This window comes from Thamnophis elegans, chromosome 2 (assembly GCF_009769535.1).
Source record: "Thamnophis elegans isolate rThaEle1 chromosome 2, rThaEle1.pri, whole genome shotgun sequence".
NCBI lineage: Eukaryota > Metazoa > Chordata > Lepidosauria > Squamata > Colubridae > Thamnophis > Thamnophis elegans.
The window spans coordinates 24687079-24710174 of NC_045542.1; the positions used below are offsets into that span (position 1 = coordinate 24687079).

A 23096-nucleotide genomic window follows, 5' to 3' on the forward strand; every position below is an offset into this window, starting at 1 on the left:
AGAAAAAAAAAGGCCACTGGCTACTGATACCACAAATGGCAGAAGACATGAGACTGTTTTGCTACTGGAAAGATACAGGTTGATAGATAAAAGTGTATAATTTAAAACTAGTTAAACTTAGTGAAATTTAGTGACAATAGATATAGTCAAAAATAATTGGTAATGATAATAATGTATACATGTTTAGTGTTATGATAAGTAATAATTGGATATGAATATTGAATGGTACCCATGAAAGGAAGATTAGAAATATTTTTGATTATATCTAAAGGTTAATAAAAAAGAATTAAGTTAGTTTCAGTTAAGTCTTGATTATTGGGGGGGGAATGTTATGATACAGAATATAGTCAAAAAAGGAGGAATAATGATAACACGTGTGTATGTATGTATGTATGTATGTATGTATGTGTACAACATAAGGAAATTGGATGTAATTTGTAAACAGTGATTTGGAAAGGAGGGTTAGAAAATTTTGTTACAAAATATTATGGATGTTTAGCTAGAATAGGACATAAGGATTCAATGTTATTGGTGGATTTAGAAATAGTAATGAAATGCCACTATGTGGTTATGTATTAAATCTTGGTATATTTATAATGAAGGACGTTTAAACAATTATAGTCAAATGAAAATGGAGGTATGAGTCTTACAAGACTGCTGCTCTGGGGCTCCAGGGTCGTCGTACCTGCCGCCCTCCACCAGCAAGTCCTTGATTGCCTCCATGAAGGGCACCCGGGCATAGTGCGGATGAAGGCCCTTGGCCGCAGCTATGCCTGGTGGCCCTCCAAGGATGCGGACATCGCTGCCTGGGTCCAGTGGCGTTCCCCTGCCAGGCCGTTCGGCAGGTGCCGGCAGGCGCCCCAGCCCGCTCGTGGGAGACAACCTTCCTCCCCGTGGAGCCGCCTCCATCTAGACTTCTTTGGCCCCCTGGATGGCCAATCTTTCTTCCTCGTAGTGGATGCCCCGTCCAAATGGGTTGACATTTTCCCCATGGCATCCACTACCGCGGGCGCCACCGTTCAAATCCTCCAATCCCTCTTCACTACCCACGGGATTCCGGACATCATTGTCTCCGACAACGGGCCCCAATTCCAATCCGCTCCTTTCCTCTCCTTCCTGGCATCCCTGGGCATCAGGCACGCCCCACTGCCCCCTACCACCGGCTGCCAATGGTTTAGCTGAACGCGCTGTGCAGTCAGCCAAGGAAGGTCTTGCCCGCCTTAACCACCTGCCTTGGCCCCTCCGGCTCTGCACCTACCTGCTCGCCCAGCAGTCTACCCCCTGCCAGTCTACTGGGAAGAGCCCCGCCGAGGTCCTCATGGGCTGCCACCTGTGGACCACCCTCGACAGGCTACACCCCTCCTTCTCCCCACCTCGGGGCCCCTACCTGAACCACCTAGGGTATTTCTGGTGGGTGAGGGGGTCTTCGCCCAAAATTTCATGGGGGACCCAAAATGGCTGCCTGGGGTTATTACTGAGTTAACAGGGCCTGCTCTTATAGGGTCCTGCTGGCTGACAGAAGACTATGGTGGTGCCATTTGAATCAACCACGGCGCCAGGCACCGGAGAGACCGCAGCAACTACGGCCGTGCCCGAGCACCCATTGCGGCCGGGTCTGCCTACCAGCAGCCGCATTTCCTACCCAGCCACCGCCAGCCATGGCCCACTCGTCTCCAGCCATGTCCAACGATCCGCAACCACCACAGCCGGGCCTGCTTGCCCAGCGACTGCCTATCCTTTCCATCTGCGCCCAACCGCGGCTCCTCCAGCTGCAGCCGTCCATCCCGCTTCACGCCTCCCGATCTTGCCAGCTCCAACTGGCAGCCTACCTTTAACTTTTCCTTCAGACTCTGGGGCTGGGCCTTCCCACCGGCCACGTCACAGCTGCAGGCCACCTCCTCTTCCTTCGACGGACACTCCCTTTCTGCAGAGATCCCAGCGCGTGCGCAAGAAGCCTGTGTACTTGAAAGATTATGCATTCACTATCTGGGGGGAAGGGGGGTTACATCCTCCCGACACAGCCGGCGGGTGGGGCCAGAGCCGCAAGCTCCTGATTGGCCCTGGTGCACCCTCCGGCTGGGGGAGAATCGCTGGCCGCCTATTGGCCAGCTGCCTGACAGCCCTCGTATATGAAGAGCTGTCAGGTGGGCGAGTGCTGTCCGAGTCCTGAAGTTCTTTTGTATCGTTTAAACCGTTAATAAAGCTGTTATACTATACCTCACGCCTTGTACATAATAGTGGGAAGCACAGGGTGGTAGCTCTGACAATTTATTCATTGCCTTAGTGCTTTGTTGTTCAGTCTGTGCCAAAGGAAGAACAGAAACTGCATTTCAAACCATTTCTGTGTTTGGCTGGTTTCATTAACCCTTCGAAAACCTGACACATACTTTGCCGGTTTGGATCACCTGTGGCGCCTCCCTCTTTGGAGTCAGAGTGGTCCTCAGCCATCACCTACCGGATGGATCGGAGGCTCCCATAGCTTATTATTTCAAGACCTTGTCCCTTGTAGTTGAACGCAACTACAGCCAGATCGACAAGGAAGCCTTGGCTGCAGTCGCAGGCATCAAGAGATTCCATGAGTACATGTATGGCAATCACTTCAAACTCACCACTGACCATATGCTACTGCTGGGGCTCCTCGCTGGGAACCAACAACCTCCCCGTACATGTCCCCAAGGATGACCAGATGGACCATTTTCCTCACAGCGTACGACTATGAGCTGATCCACCACCCAGGGAAGGACATCAGCCACGCTGATGCAGTCAGCCATTGCCCATTACCGGAGCTGATGGAAGACCCCACCCCCACCACCGTGGTGCTGCTGATCGACGTTGACCCAGCCAGCCCGCCAGGGACATTGTAGAGCACACACAAAAGGACAAAGGGTTGTGAAAGTTTCTGAACTGGGTGTTGAGGGGGTGGCCACAGGAAAAGCTGAGTGAAGAGTTCCAGAGCTACCAAAGTAAGTAAGCAGAGCTATCAACTATCAAGGGTTGTTGTGGGGGGAGAGAGTCATCGTACCCCAGAAGCTGCGGAGGTGAGCCATGAAAGCCCTCCACAAGGGTCACCGGGAATAGTATGGATGAAGGCACTAGCCCAGAGCTGCATCTGGTGGCCCAATATGGATAAGGACATCACGGAGTGGGTGGCCACTTGCAGTCATTGTCAGGAGACGCCACCAGCCCCACCCTGGGCACCCGTGCGGGAGTGGAAAGCAGCCAAAAGACTGTGGTTGCACATCCATATCGACTTCTTGGGACCAGTGGAAGGGCAGATGTTCCAGATCATTGTGGATGCTTATTCCAAATGGCTGGAGGTCCTGATCATGCAATCAACAATGGCAGAAGCCACCGGGGGGGGGGTAGGTTGTGGGGGGTTGGGGGGGGGGAGGGTGGGAGGGAGGGATATACGGTTAGATGAGATGTGTTAGATTTCAATGTAATTTGACTCCATGTGTATACTGTTTTTTTTCTTTATTTTATATTCTCATTACTCTTATTACTACTTTTCTTTAAAAATAGGATAGGCTAAGCATATTGACATGTAGCAGAAATACATCAAGGAGAGGAGGAGTAGGAAAGAAGAAAGATGGGAAGAGAAGGATAGGAGAGGGTAAGGGGGAAGATGAGAAGGATAAGGAGGAGTGGATTGTAGAGAGAGGAGCAGTAGAAAGGAAGGGGAAGTAGAGTAGAAAGGATGATGGAGGGAAGATAGAAAGTTGGAGGGTGGTAGAAGAAAGAGGTGTATGGAGAGCAGAAGAGCTATAATGGGTTTCTATTTTGCGGGGGCATTGTCGACAAGAGGAACTGATGCAATTATTATTTAATAATATATGATATGGGCTATGTATAGTATACATGTGAGTGTGTTATGAAAATGAAAATGGAAATAAAAAATTTAAATAAGCAACAACGGCAGAAGCCACCATCAGAGCGCTCTGGAAATTTTTTGCAACCCATTTATTTATTTATTTATTATTATTAAAATTTATATGCCGCCCAATCCCGAAGGACTCCAGGGACTTACAAAAAAGAAGAGGAAGAAAAAAATAAGAAAAGGACAGATTTAAAATCACAACACATGCATTGTTCTAATCGGGGCTGGACCTCAACAATGAGGTCAACCCATGGCCTACCTGACACTCTGGTCTCCAACAATGGCCCACAACTGACCACCAAGATGATGGAGGTTTTCCTCGCAGAGCAAGGGATCTGGCATGTTCTCATTGCCCCATTAAATCTGGCGAGCAATGGACAGGCCAAGCAAATGGTGAGGCTCACAAAAGAAACCCTCACCAAGTGGAGCTAGAGGATGGATGAATCTGGTGAAGGCCCAGCAACCAGTTCTGACATCACCTGGCGGATGCTGAACTGAGAAACGATTGGACGCACGCAGGCTCAGAACTACTCCCAGAGAACCCAAGGTCTCCGCCCTGCAGAGCATGCTCAACTGCCAGCTGGAAGCAGGGCAGGAACCAGCCCAACCAAGCCAAGAGATCGAGGGATGACCGCCCAACCTGAGCCGTGAAAACGTAGCTGTGTCCGAAGCCATCCCACAGGAGTCAAAGAACCAGGCCGGAGCTCAACTTGCGGGCCAAGAAGCTCCAGAAGGTTCCTTCCCAGGCAGCCAGAGGAACAGCAGGCTCGACTGCACCGGCTGAGCTCCCAGGGACAAGTGATCTGCGCAGGTCAAGTAGGAGACTGACACGCCTGCCTACCTGAGAGTCTATGTCACCAACGTAAGCGGGGATTGGACATTGTTCATTCTAGGATGGGAGAGGTGTTACATATGGATGTAGGTTGATAAATTTACATGTTTTCACGTGCTCACCGTGGATTGGTTGTCCAAACCCTGGGAAGTTTAAACAACTGTCATTGGCCGGCTGGGCTGCCGGACCTCCTTAATTTACATGTTTTCACATGCTCACCGCGAATTGATTGCCCAAAACCCGGGAAGTTTAAACAACTGTCATTGGCCAGTTGATCTGTCGGAGCTCCTTAAAAGGGGTCACTTACTCTTGAAATAAAAAGGGCTGAAACTGACTCACGCCTCTTGCCTGCTGCTTTCTCGACAATCTAACACTGTGACTTGTAGTTCCTGAATCAACACATATTTGCTTGCAAACATAAGGTGCAATCTTTGGATTGAAAAGCATGCTAATTATCTGAAGAAAATCACTTTATTCCTTCATACTTTTGGCCTTCTGTAATTTAATCTGTTTTTCCATTCTACAAATAGCTTTTAAATGGCCCTTTTTCTTGCACACAAAGCATTCACATATTTCTTGCTTCGCGTAACTCCTATTTTTCGTCTTTAAAGCAGACTCTGCAACAGAAACCCGGACACTATTAATGTTTTCTGTTTTACACTTATATTCATCCACAAGTTTGCCCTTAACATATCCCAATATCAGCTTGACATCTCGACCTGCCTCAAATGCTGTGAAAAGGATTTCATAACTTTCTAATAAATTACTAATAGTATTGCAACATGAAAATCTTTTATTGCTTCTCCTACACCTCTCAGGCGTTCAATCATTTCCAAGATGTGATTATGTAATCCTGCATAGCCTGGCCTTTCATCTTGGTTTGGTATAGCTTTCCAAACAAATGCAGTTGATTGCTGAAATTAGGTCTTTCATGCACCTTTGTAATCCTTCCCACATTTCTTTAGCAGTTTCACATATATGTATATGATTATCATCTTCTATGCTAAGGGAGATTGTGCTCTGAGCTTTCTGAGCTTTCTCTATCAACACAGGTATGTGATTTACTCTTTTACATGTTAAAGTGAGTTGCTAATTGATTGAATATATAATGGAAAGACAATTAAATATAGGTTAAAATATATGAAATATGGATGCATATAGAACTCTTAAGAAGATGAACAAAGTGAGGTGTGTATTGCTTGTTATTTTACAGAGCAGATCAATGGAATTGTAATGAACATTGAGCAGCAAGGATTGTTATTTAAAGACAATTAAATGTAAGCTAAGTTAAGACAAGGAAAAATGGAGGGGGAAGATGAAACATACTTATAATGAGATTATAAAAACAGAATTACAAATTATTAAAGATGTTTATTAATGTGAAATTATAAATACTATCAACATAAAATGGAGCCTGGTCAGAGGCTGAAATACACCAAGTAAATGAGATTAAGAGTATGTAGGAGAGGAGAGAGATAAGGAAGAAGAGAGAGTTGGGAGAGAGGGCGTGGGGGGAAGAGGAGGAGAGAAAGAAGGGGTGGAAAAGGGAGAGAGGAGAAGGAGAGAGAAGGGGAAGTAGAGAAGAGAAGGATGACAGAGGCAAGAAAGAAGGTAGGGAGGGGGAGGAGAGAGGGAGGAGAAAGTATGGATAGGTACAAATATGGTGTATGGAGAGCAGAAGAGCCAATAATCGTTTTTGGGGGTTGATGGTAAGACTAATGATATAAATATTTAATAAATAAAACAATGTTGGCTATGTAATAGTATACATGTGGTTATTTGTTATGAAAATGAAAAAATAAAAAACTTTTATTAAAAAAAGAACTTTTTTTGTGCAAAATTCAGCTGAAAATGTATAACTTGCTAATCAGGATAGGGAGATCAGACCTCTCTATCTTTACTATCACTACCTGACACTACTTAACTCATTGGTGTATTAAGGAAGTGCAAAGTTCTAACACCAAAGGCTTTCTCTCTCCCCCCCCCCCCCACCAAGTGAATTAGTTCTCTGACTGCTGGACTGGAGTATGAAATTAACCTAAGAAACTCTACTTTCAGAACCATCATGGACCCAAGGGAAATAAGCAATGGAAATGTGAGACAAAGACGTTCCAGGAGCAGACCAGGGGAGAAGAGGAGACACAATTACTCAATGGTAAGGGGGCATTTAAGGAGCATGGATGATATATTTTGTTACACAAATTGGGGGATATCCCTGCTGTGGATAAATAATCTGGGGATTTTCGATTAGGTCTTGGAAAAGTAGTACTATGCAGAGATTAGCATTTTGGGAGCCTCAGCAAAAAACGTTATATTTACTAGAGAGCTATGTAGTATCCCTCAAATGCTTTGGAATCCAATCCTAAGAATCTCCTGCCATTCCAAACACCTGCTAAAAAAACTGCAGTACTTGTAGTTAAAGGAATAATGTTTGTTCTATGTATTCTCCTTAATACAGATATTCATAAAGTAATTGTAGGGGTGGAAGGGATTCAGGAACAGGAGATAATCAAATGTACATTAAAGTAATGGGAAAATAGAGGGGAGTTCTATCGATGTGGTTCTACAGAAGGGGTGAAGAGACAGTTCAGTCCAGACATTATGTGTGAGAGAAAGAGACTGAAGACAGCCCTTCCCTAATAGTGTATTGTAGATGCAGATAGAAGAGTCCAGGGTTTGGCAAGATTCTGTCTATAGGTCTGAAATAAAAAGAACTCAGCTGGGAAGAATCACTGCATGTCATTCTTGGTTTGGGGCCTGACAGCAACCTATGAAGTGGGCAGAGAGGCAAGCATCCTATAATGATTGATTCACACATCAGTAAGAAATAATATGGAAATTTATGACAAAAAAGGTCAGGAGTTATGCATAAATAAGGTGACCAGATGTCCCGATTTCAGCGGGACGGTCACGCTTTATAACAATTTGTCCCGTGTCCCGGGCCGTTTTTAAAAAGTCCCGATTTTCTGGCTTCATGTTGAAAGCCCAGTGGATTTGCTTAAGAAATACTAACGGGGGCAAGACAAAAGACACCCTGTCTAATTCCTCTCTCTGTCTCAGTACTTTCATTGAAGATATTAAAACTTTAAAGCAAGAAAACGAACCCCCCCCCCTGTGCGCCCCTTTTACCTCATTTTATAAGAAAAAATGACCAAGTACCATAGAGCTCCAGGAAATGCTTGGCTAGAGGGGCTGCGAGTGTTACTTCCTGGATTTTCCAGAGGGAGGGGCATGGAGGTTGGAGGTCGGCTCGTGTGGAAGAAAAAATGGTGCCAAAGTTTCTTTGAAAAATATTTCCCTGACTAATTTCACCATTTTAATTTGATCAGTTCTTTGTATTAAATCTACATCATTCTGGATTGACTTGTGCCTGGTAACTGAGCTGGTTTTTTTTTTTCTTTTATTTTTAATGTATTTTAAAATAATATTTTATTTATTGTGCATAGGATTTTTTAAAATAGCTTTATTCTGTGTGGATTATTTTTTTAAATTGTCTTGGACTATTTAAAAAAAGATTCTATCCAAAATACAAAATACCAGCTGCAGTTATTCACTTAAGAACTGTGGCAAGAAAGGTGGTATAGTGACCAAAGTTACAATGGCATTGAAAAAAGTGACCGATGACCATTTTTCACACTTAGCAACCATTTTCACACTTAGCGACCGTTGCAACATCCTCATGGTCACGTGATCAAAATTTTGATGTTTCGCAAAAGGTACAATTTATATTTGTAAATTGTAGTTATGTTAAAAAAAAAATTACAATACTATTTTTGCATTATATGAAAAATTTTGTTGCTCTGTATAAAATTTTTAATTAAGCCCCCCTCCCCCCCCCCCGGTCAAAGGTGTCCCTCTTTACCAATCTGAAAATCTGGTCACCTTATGCATGAAGAGCAGGTGTGCCTTTGTCCAGAAATGCTAAAGTTCATCTTTCAAAGACAAAACAATGCAAGCATTTAGTTGAAGGAAACAAGGAACATCTTAGTTAACTGGTTACAAAGAAAACATTTGGGAATTTTCATCACAAGACCGTAACCCTGTTGTTAAGTGAATCTGTCTTCCCCATCGACTTTGCTTTTCAGAAGGTCGCAAAAGGGGATCTAATGACCCCAGTACACTGCAACCATCAAATACATGCCAGCTGCTAAATGTCCAAATTTTAATCCCCTGCCCATGGGGATGCTGCAATGGTTGTAAGGGTGAAAAATGGTCATGGGTCACTTTTTTCAGTCTCATTATAACATCAAACAGTCATTAAATGAATGGTTGTGGACTACCAGTACTACACTCTAATATTTGTCAGACGTTCTGACAATATTTCCTCCTTATCTAAACACAGGCTTCCCGATCTGCTGGTTAAAAGAGGCTACTATAGTATGGAAATCTGTTTTTAAAAAAGGCTACAAAACTGAAAAAATCATATGCTATATAATGAACTTCAGAAGCCTGGTAGAGATAGTTTTGGACCTATTTTATCCATCCCAAAGGAAAGAGAATGTAAAGAGTGGGGGAACAAATGTTTGAGATTTCGAGTAGTAATTGAGAAAAATTCTGTCTAATCCAAGCAATGAATTGACTTCCTCCATTCGCCCAATGTCAAATCATGCTTTTAAACAGAAGCTGTTTCTAATTCTCTAGCAGAAGCTGAACACTGGGAGAAAATTACTGCCCACATCCAATGGAAGAGACACCTGGAGGTAATAATAGATATTATAATAGGTAATAATAAAAGCAAGTGGAAGATGGACTAGAGAAACAAATATTCTCCCTAAATGATGAATTATCAAGAATGATGAAAATGGTCAACTCTATGGCTCCACAGTCCCATGGTCTCTATACTTGTGATAGAGGATTAGCTCCTGTACGTTTATTAGGTTTTCTGAGCAAGGGAGCTTCTGTAACAGATCAAAGAAGGGAAGCAACTGAACAGAAAGTTATAGCTATTGGTGGAGGAGAGCTGCCACTGCCTGAGGCAATCTAAGCTGTGATTAGTTGCTATGTGCTCTCTGCAATTTACCTCATGATATTCCTACTGTAAATATATTTAGTTATATAAAACTGCAAGTTCAGTGTTAGCATCTCTGACTCCATTTGGACGTCATCTGTGCAATTCCCTAACAGTGTCCATCACCTAAATGCATTCTAGGAATCTATGACAGGCCTGGGCATCATTAAATTCCCTCTGTTTTGTTGGTAGGTAATGAAGGCGAAGGTACTAGAACAGGTACACAGTCAGCTGAGTGATCTCTTAGATAAGGCCTTGGAAGAAGAAGCTCATTCCAGACCCAGCAATTGAGCGTCATCCCAGCAAAGAAGCAAAGCAGGTGGAAGTGGTTCCTGGCAATTGATTTTACACAGGGATGGGGAGAATAGAGTCATCAGGCAGTGCTGGCTCAATGGCCTTGAAACAGAAATGGGCACTGCCTCCTATAGTCATCACTGACTGTGGAGTAAAATCCTCAGGGACTCTTACCTTTACCACCCTTCTCAGAGGTGAGAAGGGTTTTGAGAGAGATACTAAATATTACCTGCTTTGAAATCTTATCTTGCAGAGAGAAGGGTCAGCTACTGAAGAAGAAAGTCTTTGTCCCTCAACGGTCCTTGTTTGAGTAAGTATGGCTATGGTATGAACCAGACTTAGTCAGAGGGACAATGTACAAAGTAGTTAAAGTATAGTTAAATAAATAATTGATAATGGTAATAAAGTATACATATGTATTGCTATTATAAGTAATAATTGGATATGATATTGAATGGTACCTATGAAAGGAACATTAGAATTTTTTTTTTGGTTACATATAAAGGTTAAAAAAAAAGAACTTAAGTTTTGATTATTAGGGGGGAAATGTTATAATAAAGGATATAGTCAAATAAATGAGGGATAATGATAACTATAACTGTGTGTGGTGTGTGTGTGTGTGTATGTATGTATGTGTATATGTATATGTATGTATGTGTGTGTGTGTGTGTGTATATATTATATATATATATATATATATATATATATATATATATATAAAGTCACAACCCCAGGTATGCCCAAATATGGGAGGAAGATCACACTTCCATTCTCTGTCCTTCGGCTCGTCACAAGAGATCATCCAGGCAGAAACCTAATATTTTACTGTTGCCTTTTTGTTACATTTTGTTGTATTTGTGCTGATAAATAAATAAAGGAAGACTATAATAAAACACAAATATAACAAAGACAACAGTAAAAATTGGGGCTTACCAGGGGTTGTGAGAGAGAGAGATAGATAGATAGATAGATAGATAGATAGATAGATAGATAGATAGGGAGAGAGATAGCTATAGCTAGCTATACACATACACATAAGCTATACACATACACATACACATACACATACACATACACATACACATACACATACACATACACATACACTACACATACACATACACATACACATACACATACACATACACATACACATACATATATATATATAAAGTCACAACCCCTGGTATGCCCAAATATGGGAGGAAGTTCACTGTTTACATTCTCTGTCCATCGGCTCGTCATAAGAGACCATCCAGACAGAAACCCAATATTTTTACTGTTGTCTTTGTTACATTTGTGTTGTATTTATTTATCAGCACAAATACAACATATATATTATATAGTAGAACATAAGGAAATTGGATGTAAATTGTAAACAGTGATTTGGAAAGGAGGATTAGAAATTTTTGCCACTAAATATTATGGATGTTTAACAGTGGTGGGTTTCAAAATTTTTAGAACCTTTTCTGTGGGTGTGGCCTATTTTGTGGGCGTGGCTTGGCAGTCACATGACTGGGCAGGTATGGCCAACTTGACATCACTCATGCACACTCAATCACATGACCACCACCACCACCCAAGCCATGTGGCAAAAAAATTTGGGACTCTTATGAAGGAGGGGAAAGAGCGGGGAAAACCTCCTAAAAATAGACAACTGGAAGATTAAGGGCCAAAATTAGGGAGATCGGAGAAGGCAGGACAGAGAAGAATCCAGTAGAAAGCTATCACATGCTGGAGAAAGAACTTTGGGACATCGGAGGAGACAGAACAGAGGGGAATCCAGTAGAAAGTTATCACATGCTGGGAAAAGAATTTTAGGAGATCAGAGGAGGCAGGACACAGGGGAATCCAGGATAAAGTATCACACCCTGGGGAAAGAATTTTAGGAGATCAGAGGAGACAGAACAGAGGGGAATCCAGTAGAAAGTTATCACATGCTGGGAAAAGAATTTTAGGAGATCGGAGGAGGCAGGACACAGGGGAATCCAGGATAAAGCTATCACACCCTGGGGAAAGAACTTTGGAAGATTGGAGGAGGCAGAACAGAGAGGAATCCAGAAGAAAACTCCTGAGCTTGCCGCTGCTGTCTGGTGGATTGTGCCACTGGAGCTCTCCATGCTTCTCCATTCACACCTCCACTCCCAAATATGGGACTTGACACCGAATTGCACGTGTGGTGTGTGCTTGTGTCCTGCAGTCACACTTAGTGCCTCCACCACCCCACCCTCCATTTACATTCCGTTTTTTGTTCCTATGGGTGGAGGGAAGTAGGCCCCGCACGGCATCCTGGCTCTGTGCTCTGCTCCACCTGAAGGCACGAAAATGGACCAAAAATTTTTGGCTGCTTTCAGCCTCTCTCCTATGTGTTGCTGGGTCTAGATGCTCATTTTCCTACTTGGAAGCCAGGCTGTGCCCGCCTGCTCACTGCTTTTCCTTCCCTATCCCAGAAGACGAGGAAACCCAGAGGGACCCCTCACCCCGTGGATGGCTCCAGACCAGTGGAGTCTCATCCTTCTTTTTAACCCGGTGGCTGTCAGAAAGAAGAGGACAGCGTGTGCCCTTGGGCTTGTGCAGAGCCGAATCCTCGCCTCCTGTTCTTCAGCTGCTGCACAAGCCCACGTGCCGTGCGCTGCCCTCTTTTCTCTTGACAGCCGCCTGGTTAAAAAGCAGGTCCAAACCAATCTGGGAAGACCAGGAACGCGAGGTCCGTGAACTTTTCAAAGACACCAGCTGTGCCGCGAAAGCTCCCGCCACCATCCACACCCCCATGACCGTGCTTTTTGGTGGTCAGGCATCTTAGGCAAGTCCGGGGATCTTGCAAAGGCCTTGTGAAGTCCCCGAACTTGTCAAAGACCCGGCCGCACCACGTAAGCTCCCGCCGCCATGCCCACTCCCTCGTCGGTGCTTTCTGGTGGTCAGGCATCTTAGGCAAGTCCAGGGACCTTGCAAAGGCCTTGTGAGGTCCCCGAATTTGTCAAAGACGCCGGCTGTGCCATGTAAGCTCCTGTCACCATCCCCACCCCCGCACCCATGCTTTCTGGCAGCCAGGCATCTTAGGCAAATCTGGGGACCTTGCAAAAGCCTTGCAAGGTCCCCAAAGTTTTCAAAGATGCCAGCCATGCCGCGTAAGCCCCCGCCGCCATCCCCACCCCCGCGCTTTCTGGCGGCCCTGCAGCCCTGCGCTATAAACGAGGCAGCAACAGAGAGCCAAGCAGGAAAAAAGGTAAGTGGGTTTGGATAGGGTTCTTAGAAGCGGACAGGGCAATTGATGAGCCAGCCAATCAGTGAGTGGGGGGGAGGTAGGATAGTGTGGAGGGTGGGGTGAGCAGGTGATGGAACGGCTTCTGGGCAGGCGGGGTGAGCGAGCAAGTGACAGGGCTGGAGCAGGCATTCCAGAAGTTACTTCTGGGTCCACTGGTCGAACCTCCTCTCACCAACCCGTTCTCCTGAGCCAGTGCGAACAGGTAGAAACCGACCACTGATGTTTAGCCAGAATAGACCATAAGGATTTAGCATTATTGGAGGATATTAGAAATAGCAAATGAAATGCCAGTATGGTTATGTTTTAAATCTTGGTATATTTATGATAAAGGACATTTAAACAATTATAGTCAAATGAAAATGGAGGTATGATGATGGTAATATGTATAAATATATCTTGAGTTAAAATACTTGAGTTAATATGAATTATGGTTGATGACTGTGGAAGAGATGCACGAAAGTCTTTTGTAACCAACTGATACACTTTCTACAGTATGTAAAGAAGGAGGATTCTTTGTGTTGTGTTTGTTTTGAAAATAACAAATACTTTTTTTAAAAAAAAGACTTAGTCAGAGGGACAATGTGCAAAGTAGCCGGCTCTTTAAGGCCTCAGGTTATAAAGGTGGCCTTGGGCAAATAACTGATTTTCCACTGTTGATGAAGAACAAGAATTGGAAACAGCCCAATAAGGTTTGTTCCATAGCCACACAATGCTGAGAGTCTTTGGTGAGTGCCAGGAGAGTATAAAAAGAATAGATACAAAATAGGAAACAAAATAGAGTATTTTGATGGGAAACAAAATAGAGTATTTTTGAAAGGATTAGGTTGATTAGCACAATATTACAAAGAGTTATTATTAGCATAGTAGAAGAAATAAGAGATGGAACATTTTCCCCCCAGCCACTTGAATATTATTTCTTTTGTACAAGTGAAACTACAAGTTTTTGCACAGAACACTAAATGAAAATCTTTGGTTCCCAGTTTTTGTCCAATGATCTCCAGATGCCCATCTTTCCCAACTTCTGTTACTTACTTGCTGGCAACTTGTCTCTCTTTTACAGCACGTTGCTGGAGGTGGAATATTTCCGCACAATCCATCACATATTTGTGGCCGTGCTCTGTATCTTTGTCCTCAAACAAATCACTGTGGATTCCATCGATGAAGGACGGTATGATTCAGAAAAGGGGGCAGGATAGAAAGGCTGTCCTCTGATGTATGCTAATTATGGGGAGAATGTGGGATGATGCTATTTGTTTTGTGCTAAGGAACACAGTAGTAATCCTAAAAGCACATTTACCTAATCTTTAAACTTAGGTTCCATCCAAAGTTTAACATCCTTGAGGCCTTGCAGGCAGCTTGACCCTACTGCATCTCCTCCCACTTGTCACTGTTCATCTATTAGCTGAAAAAATAATGGAATTTGTTCTTCTCCTTGTCTTTGTGCTCCTGTTAAACAGTAACACTTGGGACCCTCCTATGCCCACCTAGAGATTAAACCTAAGTGAGAAATGCATCCATTGGTGCCACCTTTGCTAGGCATCCAAATACACTCCTCTATGCTAGTCATCTAGTTACACAGATACACTTCTTCTACTCCTCCTTCTGAATGAATCTTGTTACCTTTTGGATCTTTCTATGGACGTGTTCATGGCTGAGCATATGCGTTGTTTCACATTGTATGCAACTGCCATTTGTTGTCATGATTTGTATTTGTACTATATTCCATTCCATTTGACCAGTGGTCAAGACATTAAATAAATTGATTAATTGACTGATTGACTTTAAGAAAAGCAGGCTAAATTTACTATTAATACAGGAAAGGGAAAATGTAGAAAGTAGGAACAGTGAAAGATATTACATGAAGGAAACTAATCCTTTTGGAGAGGATGGGATATGAAAAAATACAAATGACCATGTGATGGTGGCAGGGAGATATAAAATATTTGCTGTGTCACCTATATTTCAGCAGGATTTTTATAATCGAGATCCAGTAGCCGTAGGAAGGAAAAACATAAGGATCTAATCAGGGTTAGTCATCGGGACCAGAGGTTTAGTCTTCCGAGTTTTGGACTCGTGCTGGAGCCCATCTTCAGGGAACTTCTCTCTCACCAGAACGTGGGAGTGAAGCCGCCCTAAGAGAATTGATAGGAGCATTAGACTCTATATTCAACAGATCAGAGGTAGAAGAGCCAGAAAAACATGCCATTAATTAGGCAAAAGTATTGGCAATGCTGATTGCACACAAACCAAACTATCAGTTCTGTCCAATGGAGCAACACACCTTGAAAGACCTGGAAAACAAACCAACAAACATTCAGGTGAGAGAGGACTTCCCTGAGGATTTGCTCCAGCACGAGTCTGAAGCTTGGAAGATCAAACCTCCAGTCCCGGCAATTGACCCTGATTGAATCCCCCAACATTATCCTGGGATACGTATTTTTGCCTTCATTCATGGGAAGTCTCCATCTACCTATGAAAAATCTGGTTCTGGCATCATTCCAGCCTTTTGGCCATTCTGCTCACTGTAATGTTTATTTGTTTTTAATGCTGTATGCTGCCATGGGCCACTTTTTAATTGGGAAGCCTTAAAAATGAAATAATTCCTCAAAGGAAAAGAAGGAGAAGGAAATGTCCATGATAGGCAAATCCTTGAAATCACCAGCAGTTCTGTAGAAGCTGAAGCATTGTTAAAAGTTCTGCTTTATTCTATAGAAATGGTAGAGGGTTATTATACAGCCATACAGATTGGTAGCAGAGGATGGTTATGTAGTCATACAGATCAAATAGAGTGTATAGTGTATAGTCACTATGGGCCTTGCTGCTTAATGGTTTCAACTGTCACAACTGTTGCAGGAAACTCTCCTCAGAACATAAGGGAACCATAGATTATAACCATAGGTGCTAAGTAAACACTGCCATCTCTGGCTGATTAATTCTGTAGTTGGAATACATTCTAACATGTATTGGAACAAGCATGAAGCGGATCAAGGAAGGAGTCCAATAGAAGACAGAGAGCCAAGCTCACATTCACAGTCAGGGATCTAATTGGGTCACTTTGGGTTAGTTGATCAATCTCTCAGCTTTCACTGGGGATACAATCAGAAGGAAAGTCCAGGTATTTCACCTTGAATTTTCAAAATGGAAGATTTACAGGTAATAAATGTCTTATACAGTTACCTAAGCTCCACATGACTGTAGAAAGCTCAGGGGGATGTACCAAAAAAGGATTGGACATTATTCTGATAGGAATGTTGAGTAATGTTCCTAATATGACAGACCCTTCAAAAAACCTTGCCGTCCTCTATTCCTGATCCATTTAAATTCTGCTAGGAACCTTTTTGTGGGTCCAATATTTAAGGATGAGCAATAGTTGAAATTATGAAGGTTATGAAACAAAGATTATGAAACAAAACAAGATTATGAAACAAAGGGGAACTGATCGTAATTTTTTCAGTTGGAGGTGGGTTTTCCGTCATTTTAACTCTGTTCTGACTATTTTGAAGAGTTCATGGGAACTTTCATGAGTTTCCTTCCTCAAAATAGCAGGACCAATCCCCTTCACTTTTCATCAGTCATGCCACTGAATATTGGGGATAACCCAGAGAAACTGCTTATTTCACTTGAAACATCCTCATCTTTTGGGCAGCATCCTTAGAATAATTTTTCTTCTTTCTCTTCCACAGTCTTGTTTTGGATTTCGAGCTCTTTATCATTGGCTTTCGACAGCTGCCCACAGCACTCTTGGCCTGGCTCTGCATGTTCCTCTACACCTTATTTGTGCCCTATCAGGCCCTGCAAATATGGTCAGGCTGCTTGAAGATGACCAGGTTCCCCAACCTCTTGACGGCCACCTTGGTGTTCCTGGTGCTGCTCTGCCATGCTGCAGTGCTGGGATTCTTCCCCGTCTATATTGCTGTCTACTGTAATTTGGGAATTGCCGCCCGTAAAATTGTCCTCTTTGAGCAGGTATGGCACTGGGGCAGCACAAAAAAAGTGGGTACAGGGGAAAGGAGTTCTTAAACAGAAATGGGAGAAGCTAAGGTTGACATTTGAAGTGAAGTTGGAATTATGAAGGAATTCTGGTTGCCTCAGGACATCTCAGTGTGAAATGTAAAGATAGTAGCAAGCGCTAGAAAGGCCCCTGTAGCATAAATGTATACTTCCATATACAGGCCATATTTGCCATTGTACAGAGAAGACATTCCAACCTCACTCCAGGTTTAGGTAGCTTTCTCCTGTCTGGCATCCAGTGGTGGGATTCAGCCAGTTCAAACCACTTCAGGAGAATCAGTTGTTAACTTTCTGAGCAGTTTGGTGAATTGGTTGTTGGAAGAAATCATTAGGGCAGAGAACCGGTTGCTAAATTATTTGAATCCCACCACTGCTGCTATCCTCTGAACGGCCTAGACAAACCCCAAATAGAGTCATTAAGGATAGGCCAGGTTAAAGATACATACTTCCCTACACATTGCCCTGAAGAAGATATACAGTACATTTTTAAAAGTCTTGTGACAGAAGATATGGTCCTTAGCAGACATCGTATGTCATATATAAATGGTGACAGTAGCACTTGCCATGGCCTCAAATATATGTTCTTCTTGCTAGCTAGAATAAAAGCAGATTTCATACAAGCAAGATGTTGAGTAGAAAGATAGTATAGTTTACAATTAGCCAAGTGAGTAAGCAGGGACCATTTCCGTCTGAAAAGTCTAGACAGACAGAGTGGGGAGCACCATGGGATCCATAGGATCCACCATGGGAACATGGGAACAACATGACTCAACTTCACGCTGTTTCCTTGCTTGTTCCCCTGTCTGGCATAGATCCGGTTCCTGATGAAAAGCTACTCATTTCTGCGAGAATCGATGCCTCCTCTTCTCCACGCTAGGAACCAAGTTGGTGAGTTTGACTTGGAGGCTCTTAGTGCTGATTACGATAGCTACAAGTCACCCTCATAGTCCCCAAACTGATTTTCCACCAATTGCAGCATCTGAGTTGTAGCATAAGATAATCATGTAACCATTGGCTTCCACATGCTGATTGCTATCACAGACTTTCTCAACCTATGAAAGAATTGGATTACACTTTCTATTTGCCTATCAGTGATTTGGTAGATGTTGTAAGTAGATTTTAAGTGTTGCAAAATTCTAAGAAAAGTAATATGGAAGCAAAGCAAAGCAAACCTCTTACCTGGGTCAAGTATATTTCTCCAAATTCCTCACAAATCACAATTTCTCCTATTTGCCAGCCTTTATTTTGCAGAAAAAACTGCAGAATATAGGTGATTAATCCTTGTGAATACATGGAATTCCTTGTTTGTTGCTTTTGTATACCAATGGAGGCAGATTTTCAGAAAGCTGAATTCTGCATCCTGTACACCTTAACTACTTTTTGTACATGGATGAATCATAAACTATGCTAATAAGAAGAGCTGTGGTGGCACAGTGTTTAGAATGCAGCATTGCAGGCAGATTCTATCAACTGCTAGATGTTTGATTCTCACCAGCTCAAGGTTGATCTTCCATCCTTCCAAGGTTCGTAAAATGAGGACCCAGATTGTTGGGGACAATATGCTGACTCTGTAAGAGACGGCTGTAAAGCTTTATGAAGCTATATATACTGTAAGAATAATTGTTATTGCTATTGCTATTGTCATGTACAGATTAAGCTTTGCTTAATTTCCACTTGAGCAACATGGAAGCTCCAGGGCAACTATTTCTTCAGTGCAGCTGAAGTTTCAACCATTCCTTTGCTTCTTTCCCTCCCACTCCAGGTAAGATAAGCTGTCCTGAATTCTCAACCTACTTATATTTTCTCTTCTGCCCAACTTTGATCTACAGAATGAGCTATCCAAGGTAACTCCTTGCATATTGTGTTTTTGGGCTCCCTGGTTTCTCAGCTCTGTGAGAAAAGAATGGGCAAAATGGGCTTCAGGAGATACAGTTCATGCCCCCAGAGCAACCTTGTAACCATTGTATTTTCCAAGAAAAGGGAACTACTCTGTTATATCTCAACTCAATCCCTGCTCCTTTCCTTATAGAGATCCATACATCCGCTGGAGTTATGTCATCCGAAAACTGGTCGAGGTGAGAGAAACACATTAAGTTTTCATTGACAGATGGCTTTTTCTGGCCTCTCTGTGAATTAGAAATGTGCTTGGGGACTATTGGATTTTTGCACAAGACTCAGCTAGACTGGTAACCCTAAGGTGTCTTAGCTGGCCAAGGGAGTAAATACCAACAATACTATTTTAAGAAGCCCTGGGTGACCAAAGGCCACCATTTAAATTTCCCAGAGTTCTGTAGCCTTGAGTGAATGAGTTATAACATTTCTCCTGAGACATACTTGATGCAAATCAGTTCACTTTCCTAAGAGATGTTCAATTAAGCTTTAGACAATGTACGTATTTTCCCAATATCTCCACAGGAAAAGGAAAGGAAAAAGGGGTTTGGAAGAGAGCAGAGTTGGTGGAACTTAGAACCACTCAGGATGTGTGTAGTGCAGAAATCTATGACAGATTGACTAAAATTAAACAGAAGAGGGGATGGTGTTGGAGGACAGTATTTGGGTTTTGTAGGATATTAAAATGGCAGCCAAATCCAGCTTCTGAGATCATAGAACAGAAGAGGATTCTCTTAGTCATAGTTGAGAGCTGACAACCTGTATGCCTTGCCAGAACAACATGGAGATGCCAGTAGGTCGCTAAGGTAGAGTTTTTTCTCTGTTCCACAGTTCTTGGCTGGTATATATTTTGTGAATTTCCTTCTGAAATACTACTTCATCCCTAACTTGGCAACATGCATAAGCAGCCCTTCACCATCAAAACCCTGCTGCTCTCCATCTTTGATTCAGTTATACCCGGTATGTGGAAACAATTGTGATTTCATTTGTTTAATGGGATTAAGCAGTAATGCTACGCAATTGGATGTTGACCTCATACTGCGAGAAGAAACAGGAGAGCCTCAAACATGATCAGGATTATCACATTTTAGAGAAAGTGAAGGGAGACATACTACAGGTAGTTCTCAACATACAACCATTTGTTTAGTGACCTTCGACAGAACTGAAAAAGACTTATAAACTTTTTCAGTTACGATCATTGCAGCATTCCCATGGTCACGTGATCAAAATACATGCCATCAATACTGGTGGGAAAAGTCGTAAAATGGGGGCAGTCGTAAAATGGTCTCATTTACAATACCAATTTTGGACTCAATTGTGGTCATACGACCAGGACTATATGTATCAGCTAAGTGGTACACAGCCATCCAGAGTTATTTTGGATAACGATGCGCAGCATATATATTAATAAAGAAATAGTTACTTCATACAACAAACCAAAATATTTATGATTTTGGCTTATATGTAACTGCTACAGAAAATGATGGTGTAGGTCTGGCAGGCTGCTCTTTTATTCATGATGAAAGTATGCGAAATAGATCAAAAGTCAAGCAAAGAAGTCTTTATGAATTCATTGTTGAATGATTCTGTTTCCTGTAAAAGTGCTTTCGCAACCTGCAGATATTTACTCTTTTCTTCTACTTTTGCCTTAATTATTCTCCAAGTGCCATGCTCTATATCAGTGGTGGCCATGGCTTGGTGGGCGTGGCATGGCTTGGTGGGCGTGGCTTGGTGGATGTGGCAGGAAAAGATTAGTGTAAAATCTCCATTTCCTCCTGATTATCTGGGAGTCAGGAGGCAGAGAATAGATGGGGTTGGGGCAAGTCAAAAGTGGTATTTACCAGTTTTCCAAACTACTTAAAATTTCTGCTGCCGGTTCTCCAGAACTGGTCAAACCTGCTGAATACCACCTCTGCACTATATGCTCTTTTGAACATTGCCCAGATCTACTATCCTTCCTTGAAGTTCAACTTGAACACCATCCACATTGACCAAATTACTGTAAGTCAATTGCAAAAGCCAGCTTTGCATGGAGCAACTTATATCCTACAACAATACCTTTAACACCCTCAACACTAACATCTGCCTATCCCTTGGACTCAATAGATGGACAAAAGGGTCATAAAATCAGTCAAAAAATCTGTTTGACTATGACCACCATCAACAATAATAATGGTGGACTCACACATCAATTTGCAGGTGTCTAAATCTTAGACAATGTAGGCTACAGCCTTCATTAAAACAGGTGTATATCACACTAAAAGTGATCTTCTCCAGTCATACAGTGCCATGGTACTTTAATCCTTGTTTAGTGACCACAGTTGGGACCACCAATATGAACATTAAGTGAAATGATTGCTAGTATATAAAACTGCAAGTTCGTATCAGTGTCTCTGACTCCATTTGGACACCAGCTGAATGGCATCAATGCGTAGGTGTCTAAATCTTTGACAATGCAGGGTTACAGCCTTAATTAAAAACAGGTACATCACACAAAAAGAGATCTTCTCAACTCATACTGTGCCATGGTACTTTAGTCCTTGTTTAGTGACCACAGTTGGAACCAGCAACTTGAAAGTAAAATGGTTGCTAAGTAATACCATAACTGTGTGGTGAGATTACTTCAGCTTTCTTTGGTTTTACAAACCTTTGAAGGTTATAAATGTAGGGTTGGTTGCAAAAGTAGGTTTCTCATCACCATCATGACTGCAAATGGCCACTAATCAAGATAGTTCCTAACAACAGGAACTAAAAATAACATAGTCCAGCCATTCTGCTTCTCTTCCACTTGGATATGCCCAATGTACTTTTTAAAAGTCAGTTGGACTTTCTTGGGGTTTTTTCTGTGAAAGCTTTATTTCTCATGCAAGAAGCTTCTTAGTTCATTTTCAGAACTGAAGAAGCTTCTCCGATGAGAAGTGAAACATTTTTAAGGAAAAAACCCAGAAGTCAAGTTGCCTTTTGTAAAGGCCTTTGGGACAATGATGACCTGGATGATTAAGTATCTCTATAGAGGGACTTCCTGTTTGAGTTTGCTTGCTGACGGGAGCGGATTTTTTCGGCTCCCAAATCTTGGACACGTTACTGGCAGATGAGCCATCCATCACCTATCTGACAGTTTGTTTACCTTTTTCTTCATGCTGAGAAGATAACGTGGGCTTTCTACTGGGCATCGTGCCAACTTACTCTCGCAGATTGTATCTGGGAGGGGGGGAGGCCAGCCAACGGCAGAATTGCCTTTGTGCCAGGAATTTCTGCTGCATTAGCAGTACAAAGCAACACTCAAATCCTCAGAACAAAACTTGATTTATTGATCCCAAGGCAAGCAGACCCCGTACATGTGGATTTGTAATTGTTTGTATCAATTCTTAGCTTCAGTTTTTGTTTTTACAAGAACTCCTTCTGATATCTTGCTTTCTAAAGAGATACTCAAAATGGCCCCGAGCAGCTTCATAACACTGTTCGAGTTTTGAATTTCTACGGAGTTTAAAATCTCAAAGGGGAGTGATTTAATACTAAAAATCAGTTACAGCTGCACAATTGACTAGCACAGACTTATTAATTGGTTGAAGAAGATTAAGACTTGGAATGGCTTTCAAGCAAATCCCCCCCCCCCCGGCTTCAGAAGCTCGTTTGTCCCTGGCACGAAGCCACAGTCTCCACTTCCTCCCCCCACAGGCGAGATACTGACTAAAGAATTTTTTCAGAAGAAGCTGGCCGAGGCTTTGAAAAATTCGCAGTTACGATGGAATTAAAAATTAAGGAGGAGATATTGGTTGCGTATAAAGATGTGTCTGATAAACTTGAGACACGGATTCAGAAGATGAGGGATGACATGCTGGGAGTTGTTAATTTGTTAACAGAATATCTCTCAGAAATTGAAGACAGATTAGAAGATCTTAATGATGCTAAGACTAAT

At 42.6% G+C, this 23096-nt stretch overlaps 1 protein-coding gene across 1 annotated transcript in view; it reads left to right on the plus strand.

Moving 5' to 3' along the window:
- Nucleotides 1–3122: 3122 nt before the first annotated feature.
- Nucleotides 3123–23096, plus strand: part of LOC116504366 (sterol O-acyltransferase 2-like) — a 29564-nt gene continuing 9590 nt past the window's right edge. Inside the window, 12 exon segments of the mRNA XM_032211347.1 lie at nt 3123–3362; nt 6768–6864; nt 9351–9409; nt 9910–9989; nt 9992–10036; nt 10265–10321; nt 14337–14444; nt 16960–17242; nt 18100–18175; nt 19050–19131; nt 19317–19362; nt 20086–20137. Coding sequence (XP_032067238.1) covers nt 3123–3362; nt 6768–6864; nt 9351–9409; nt 9910–9989; nt 9992–10036; nt 10265–10321; nt 14337–14444; nt 16960–17242; nt 18100–18175; nt 19050–19131; nt 19317–19362; nt 20086–20137 — 1225 coding nt within the window.